The following is a 6,943-nucleotide window of genomic DNA, read 5'->3' as shown; positions in this document are numbered from 1 at the left end:
AAGTCAAGTGAATGTTTTTGATTTTCAGCCTACTGATAGAATGGTGCGCATCGGGGAGTTTTCTCCTTCAAACCCAGACTTGCAGGCACCAGGTAAAGCCTTACTAGGTTTGGGTGAATATGAAGATAGACGACGTCAACTCCTGGAGAAGAAAAAGCAGGAATACAAGGAATATCTCTCTCAAAATCGTAACACATTGCAAAAGACTGATCATCTTCAGCACCCATCAACCAAGAGGTAATGCAGGATGTCCAAGTCACATTGTTTTTCCTTTACTAAATTTTGACACTTTTAATCTAATATAATGTTTTTAATGTGATAAAATAATCTCATTTTGTTTAGCAGCTTTGATCAGCCTACTCCTCAAATAATTCTGACAACTGATAATCTAAATGGATCTGTAAATTCTGTTGATGCTGCAACCCAAACTGAAAGTTGGCTCGTAAGCATTAGTATGCACTTATTTTATTTTATCATATTCCTGTTCTTGGTTTATTTTAAATGGGATAATTTTTTGGCAGGCTGAACAATTCCACAAGGAAAGTTCTTCATCTCATGCAGAACATAATCATGTAGCTCAATCAGCAGACACTTTGATGCAGCCATTAAGTCCCAGAGGTGAGGAAAGCTTAACAAAGCTTAACTTGAAATGCACTTGCAAAGTATGACCATAATTATTATAACGCTCCTGTCCTCTTTTGCTCTTGTTTTTATCGATTATGTATTATTTGAAAGTAGCCTAGCACTAGTGTTCCCTGTATGCCATGAAATAATTTTAGAATCATATTTTATAATTTTAAATCTATTGCTGATATGTAATTGTGAGTGTCAAGGAATGCTATGTTGAGTTGTGAGTAGTCAGTTACTTTCATGTGTGTGTTGCATAGAGCTAATGTGTCCTTTATTCTTCTTCTGCTCATGCTGCTTGCTCTCTCCTTCCTCTCTACGCATTGAATGGGGTAGAAAAACATAATATGGAACTCCGACATCATTGTGCACCCTGCTTTGGTTTGTTGGCATATTGTGTTGTAGACTTACATCGCCTTACCTGGTAGCTTGGCTTGCATGACAAGCCAACCATATGTGCATTCTGAAGATGAATGTGGTTCCCTTTCCTTTTTCAGTGTCTCTTGCCCATGCATCACAAACAACAGAGCAACTGCCTGATGCTCGAATGAGACAACTTCAATTGCAAGAAGAATTGCGCTTACAAATAGAAGAAAAACGTAAACTAGAAGCTGAACGCCGTGCACAGGAGAGAAAAGAAGAGGAGGCTCTTCAGAAAAGAGTTGCTGAACAGCAGGCCCGACTCCAAGCTGAGTTTGAAAGAGATGAAAAACTGAGGCGTGATCGAGAGATCCAGGTGCTGTCCTTAAAGTGATAATTATTTTACCATTGTTCAACATTTCTTTCTTCTTTTCTAACCACTTTTGTGAAAATGCTTTTGTTCCTTTCCAGAAACAGCAACAGATAGAAGAATTTCAAAGGCGTCAAGAAGAATTGAAGGCAGAATCTGAAGCCTTGAAGCAAGAAGGTCGAAGGCAAAAATTACATGCTTCTGAAATAAACAGTCAAGCGCCCTTTTCAGTTGAAATTCCAGTTGGAGCTAAAAATGCTCATCTGGTTCCTCCAGCTGAGCCAGCCCCTGTGTCTATTCTCAAGAGCACTTCTCCTCCCTTACGCAGCCCCAGAAGGGCGGCACATGGCTCTCAGTATCCAGATGAAGGACCACCATCTCCTAGAGCATTGATAAAGGTATCAAAACCTGTACCTGTGTTATGCCTCGAATTTATTGAAATTTGATTTACTTTTAATTTACTTCACTCCCCATAATTTTAACAGGTTTTGGAAGGACCCACGTTACCTCTTCACCTGGAAGATTCTCTGCCCATACCACTGATGCCTGTTGTTCATTCCAACTCCCAGTCACTTTCATCTCAAAGATCTCCCCACCGATCTCGTCATGTTTCGCCCAGCCGCTCACCTCGTCATTCACCCCACCACTCACCTCATCGTTCACCGCACCGTGCACCACGCAGGTCTCCCTCTCGATTCATTCCAGAGCAGAACTGGAATGTACCTGTAGCACCACACCACCACCCTTCAACTAGAGGGCCTAGTGACGCTATGCGCAATTTAGAGGAACGTTGGAAGGTACGCCCTCTTGTCCTTTATTTAGTTAAACCTGTTAACTGTAGGCAATTGTGGATGACAACATTATATTTTTGTTCTTTATTAGGTCCCTGCTGTCCAGAAAAATGTGTGTGTACGTGGGAAGACAAACGTTCAGAACGGTGGTGGAAGTAATGTACTCACACAACTTGGAGCTTTCAGACGACAGCTGCAAATTGAACACATGCGAATGGAGGAAAAAGTTAAGGAAAAACATCACCCTCAGCATTACAATCAACAATATTACCAGCAACATATAGCCAAGCGAAACCGACAGGAATACTAATTTTAGTTTATAATGGTGCCTTAATTAAGCTTTACTTCTGTGATATTGAAGATATCTATTTTAATGTTAACTAAACCAAGCTCTCTACAAGCTCTGCTCTGTTTAACAGAGATGAACGCACAAGGTGCTCAGAATATTTTAGTCTTCTTTTCTATATATGCTTAAAAGCCTGATTTTTTTAGATAACACTAGTCATACCATATTTTTGATTTTTATCAAACTATTGCACATGGCAGTTAGTTATACTATATATGTTACCTGTGACATGATATTGTTTAAAAATTTATGAGCTTCCAAGTTGCTGCACTGTGCAGTGCAGCGTAGGCTAGCATTTATGATATTTTATAGTGTATCCTATGAGGGAATGTTTATAATTTGTTACAGGGCCACGACACAACAGTATGTGGGTTTGCCTACTCGCTCCGCCCGTGAGGCGCCCTATGGCCCCCTTAGATTTTGCAAACCCACAACACTGTTGTGTCGTGTAGCCCTGACACACGGCATGTTCAAGACCTTTAGTACTTGATGTCTTTGTGGAAAATATAATTTAACTGAATCTCTGAAGCGAACTCGTTACATTATTTTCCCATTATCCGATTCGAAACAGTCTGTCGCCAGGCGAGTGGCGCAAGTGGAGGCAAGCCTTCCCCCGGCCTAGCGCCTGGCGGGTAGGCAGCCCATCCTACGCCCGGGGGGGGGGGGTCCTCGCCAGCTCAGCGGCGGCCGATGCACGGGCGGCGCTGGAAAGAAGGCTGGGCTAAATCGCACGGACATCTCGGGGTGGAAGAGTGAGTGTTGTCCCAAAACTGGAGATACATATCGTCCCCGTATTTCTTGCGCTGTTCTATAGAAGCCAAAGGCTGGTGTGTATCTGCTAAGGCGACGGCGGCGGTGCTTTCGGGCGTTGTGGGTTGTGCAAAAAATTGTAGAAAAGGATGACATGGCGTTTTTGTTGAGAATTGGCAGCACAAAGCCCTGTGGCTCCAGCTGCCTGGTCCAGGCTCGTCTACCACCCTGTACACGGTGGTACACACGCCCGCGACCCCCACCAGGCCGCCGCCGGGGCAGTGCTGCCAACGGCCGCTCGTTGAACGCCACGAAGACGCGGTGGTCGTCGGCGCGACGGCTCGGTGCCCCGGAATGGAAGGGGTGGGCGGCGTCATCGGCGTCCTCCCTCAACCCCCGCTGCGCGCGTCCAGGTCCGCGGCGAGGAGCACGGCGAGGCCGCGGCCGCCGTGCTCGCCGAGGTCCCCGGTTGGCACTCCTGGCTCCCGGGGACTTGTTACATCGGCGCTATCGAGCCGAGAGGGGGGAATCACCGGAAGGAGAGAGGCGGGCCCGCGGTCACAAGGGCAGCTAGAAGCACTTCATAGCTGTACTTCTCGGCTTCATTTCGTGTCCAGCATCGAGACCAGCGACATGTGGCGGAGGAGCGACTGGCCCGACTGGCGCTGCGGAGACCAGGAGGATCACGACATGTTCAGCGTGAGTACCAAGTACCGATAAATGCGTTGTGCGCAGAAGCTCATGACTAGACATTTTAGGTTGGTTTGGTGTCGGACCGAGAAAATGACGTATAATGTAAACTTATTCACGCGATGTATCCTAATTCAAGTTCAGTTATATTTACTCGCAAAAATGTGCAAAACATAATGCGTCGCCATTGACTGAGGGGAATCAATATACGTCTCTTGCAAACAAGTAGTTGGTTAAAGCTACCTCGAAAACTGTATTATTTTTTGGCAATATTTTTGGACCACGCAACTGAAAACTCTAAACCAACGTCTTAAACTGGTCCTATATACAGGGTGTCCCATAGACCCCGTACTCCTCTTTGCTGTATACCGCGTTCGCACGTGTGAACGGGTTGCCTACTCGCTGAGCACCATAAGGCGCCACGGTGAGCGAAGGTAGGCAAGCCCGCCTGCACGCCTGTATGCGGTAACAGTGTAAGCAAATCAAAGTACGCGGTCTATGGGACAACCTGTATAGTTTTCCTTAACACGTCGTTCTAGTTTTACCTCAATTTGTTCTGGTTTTTCAAAAAAAATTATAGACAGTTTGTTTTGTAATGATGGTAGTTTGCATTTGTCGAGCACTGCTTGATGTCGCTGTTTTTACGCGGTTTTTGATGACAGTAGTGTGCGATGTAAATACGGTAAAGCCCCGAGGGGAATACTTCTGCAGGGGCTCGAGTCATGACGAGATTAGGGGAGGCAAGGGGTGGGGGGTCCGAAACAGGAAAATGTCGCCGCTCGCCCCGCGCGCCTCGCTCCAGACCCTCCTTTGCCCCACTCCGCCCCGCTGCAAGCGCTGCCTAAATACTTTTCGGCCATCTTCCACCTTTATGCCACGACGCACGAGAGGACATGCGCCGGTCGTGACGTCACCGAGTGATGCCCATGCTGCGAATAGCTCGCCCCCACTCGCTGCTGGCCGCTGCTGGCGCGGCCGCGGCTCTGGCCCGGCCCCAGCCTCCTCTGCTCGCGGGAGCCGGCCTCAGTTTGCCGACGACGACCTCCTGCCGCTGAACACACGGCAGGCTACCGACCTACCGACCCGAGCCGAACGACGCCGCCATGGAGTACCCGCCGCGCCTGGACGCCGGCTCGCCGCTGCTGCGCCCCCGGCTCGCCTTGCTGGCCGCGCTCCTCGACGACTGGGCGCTCCCCTTCGACGAGCGCCGCGGCCGCCGGGGCAGCGGCCTCACCTTCCCGAAGTGGATGATCACGGACGACTTCGACGACGACCGGCCGGTGCTGCGGCGCAGCCGGTCGACCTGGGCCACCTGGCCGTCGAGCAGCGTGGAGGACGACGAGGACGTGCAGGAGGACAGCGGCGAGGGCTCGCTCGTGCCCTGGTGGAGCAGGCGGGCGGTGCGGAGCAGGCCGCGCAGCTGGGCTCCCGGCCGGCCGCGCACCCAGGACGAGCTCCGCGAGGCGCGCCGCCGGTACTTCGAACCCCAACACCGCCGCGAGAGCGAGGACGAGCCCGCGACGCACCGCAGCCCGCAAAGGGTGGCCTTTGAGGAGTTCCGCGACGTCCCGATCCGCAGCGGAGCGGCACGGAGGAGCAGCCCGCCGGCGAGGACGTCGTTCCTCCGGGAGGTCCCCGTGACCAGGGAGAGAACCGGGAGGGAGGTCCCCGATCTTAAGGACGACCGAGTCAGCACCGACTTCCCTGCGACCAGAGACGTCCCCGTCAGCAGAGACTGCACCGCCTCCAGGGATGCGCCCGTCAGCAGAAACATCCCCATCAGCCGAGAGGCGCCCGCCAACAAAGAGGCTCACGCCAGAAAAGACATCCCCGTCACGCGGGAACTACCCGTCAGCAGGGACATCCCCGTCACCCGGGACTTCACCGCCGTCGGGACAGGTCCCGTCAGCAGGGACATCCCCGTCACCCGGGATTTCACAGCCGTCGGGACAGCTCCCGTCAGCAGAGATGTCCCCGTCACCCGGGACTTCACCGCCGTCGGGACAGCTCCCGTCAGCAGGGACATCCCCGTCACCCGGGACTTCACCGCCGTGGGGACCGCTCCCGTCAGCAGGGACGTCCCTACGGCCGACGTCCCCGCACGCGTCAGGAACATCCCCGTGGAGCGCGAGGTGTCCGACCCCAGTCGAGCACGCACCGAGACCACCCCGTCGGAGCCCGGCCCGCGGCCCGGCCAGGGTGGTGCGGGGCGCGACGGGGAGGGCGGCGACTGGAGCGCCGGCTCCGTGAAGAGTGTGAGTAGCTCACTTCACGTGGCGATCACGACCAGAGTTCAGGGGAAACAGTATTTTAGATCCGAAAGTGAATACCTTCTTGTAGAAAACCCAGGAAACCCCAGTATGAAAACAATGATTACTTTTGAGGGTAGTTTTCTGCAGTGAACATGTAAAGTCTGAGAGTACAGCTCTCCTTGTCGCTGTCCCTTGTTTTCGCCCGTTTTCTCCCGCCGTGCACTCTGCGGCTCCACCGACGCCATGTTCGCCTCCGTCGAGTAACGCGAGTGGCGTGCGCGATTAGCCATGGGTCGCGCGGTGGGCGGGGCCTGCCTCGGTGCCTGCGGCGGCGGCCTCGGCCCGTCCCGCCCGCGGAAAGGACTTCGAGAGAAATTCAAACGTACACCGATTTTTACCGTTTTTCCATGATTTTCCATGAATGATTTCATTTCACTCGATGCTGTTCTATTTTTTGTAAGTTGATCTTTGCTTGAATTTAGTACTAACCAGATAGTAATTCCGGGTATATGCCGTGTGTGGGTTGCAGTTATAACTAACTAACAGTGTGGATTCAAACAGGCACAGCTGGTATAATACGAGCTTGGAAAGGCGTCGACCGGCAGAAGCTGACGGCCTGGGGATCAACACCCGGTTTGCGCAAATATTTTTTTTTTGTCGCTTCTTGTCCCCAGTAGGTCGGGACCGAATTTCGAACGACCCGTCGGAGAGACCACCTGGCAGCCGAGCGTGCTGAGGCGTCGGCCGTCTTCAGTAG

General features: G+C 51.7%; 2 protein-coding genes across 4 annotated transcripts in view; both read left to right on the top strand.

Annotated features, from left to right (window-relative positions):
• LOC113213668 (centrosome and spindle pole associated protein 1-like) overlaps window positions 1-3,022 on the top strand; it is a gene marked incomplete at its 5' end in the record, with an annotated part of 20,057 nt that extends 17,035 nt beyond the window's left edge. The window contains 8 exon segments of one of the 3 annotated variants that reach the window (XM_052267955.1): window positions 29-237; window positions 346-442; window positions 522-618; window positions 964-1,008; window positions 1,125-1,363; window positions 1,459-1,755; window positions 1,843-2,154; window positions 2,240-3,022. In XM_052267955.1, coding sequence (XP_052123915.1) covers window positions 29-237; window positions 346-442; window positions 522-618; window positions 964-1,008; window positions 1,125-1,363; window positions 1,459-1,755; window positions 1,843-2,154; window positions 2,240-2,458 — 1,515 coding nt within the window. 3 annotated transcript variants of the gene reach the window in all.
• Window positions 3,023-4,688: 1,666 nt separating this feature from the next.
• On the top strand, window positions 4,689-6,336 carry LOC127749513 (serine/arginine repetitive matrix protein 2-like). Its single transcript, XM_052267946.1, has 3 exons — window positions 4,689-5,833; window positions 5,888-6,079; window positions 6,275-6,336. Exons 1-3 carry the CDS (start codon window positions 5,038-5,040, stop codon window positions 6,334-6,336), a joined length of 1,050 nt encoding a protein of 349 aa, XP_052123906.1. The 5' UTR covers window positions 4,689-5,037.
• The last annotated feature ends 607 nt before the right edge of the window (window positions 6,337-6,943 follow it).

This window comes from Frankliniella occidentalis, unplaced genomic scaffold, assembly GCF_000697945.3.
Source record: "Frankliniella occidentalis isolate FOCC.00 unplaced genomic scaffold, Focc_3.1 Scaffold61, whole genome shotgun sequence".
In the NCBI taxonomy this organism is placed as follows: domain Eukaryota; kingdom Metazoa; phylum Arthropoda; class Insecta; order Thysanoptera; family Thripidae; genus Frankliniella; species Frankliniella occidentalis.
The sequence above is the reverse complement of the archived record's forward strand: the minus strand, read 5'-3'. Positions and strand labels throughout refer to the sequence as shown.

What these genes read in the sequence shown, in the direction of transcription:
- LOC127749513 (XM_052267946.1), top strand. Translation starts at nt 5,038, where the DNA reads ATGGAGTACCCGCCGCGCCTGGACGCCGGCTCGCCGCTGCTGCGCCCC. An exon ending in CTTCACCGCCGTCGGGACAG is followed by an intron (nt 5,834 to 5,887) that starts GTCCCGTCAGCA and finishes CCGTCGGGACAG; the next exon opens with CTCCCGTCAGCAGAGATGTC. An exon ending in GCGCGAGGTGTCCGACCCCA is followed by an intron (nt 6,080 to 6,274) that starts GTCGAGCACGCA and finishes ACCTTCTTGTAG; the next exon opens with AAAACCCAGGAAACCCCAGT.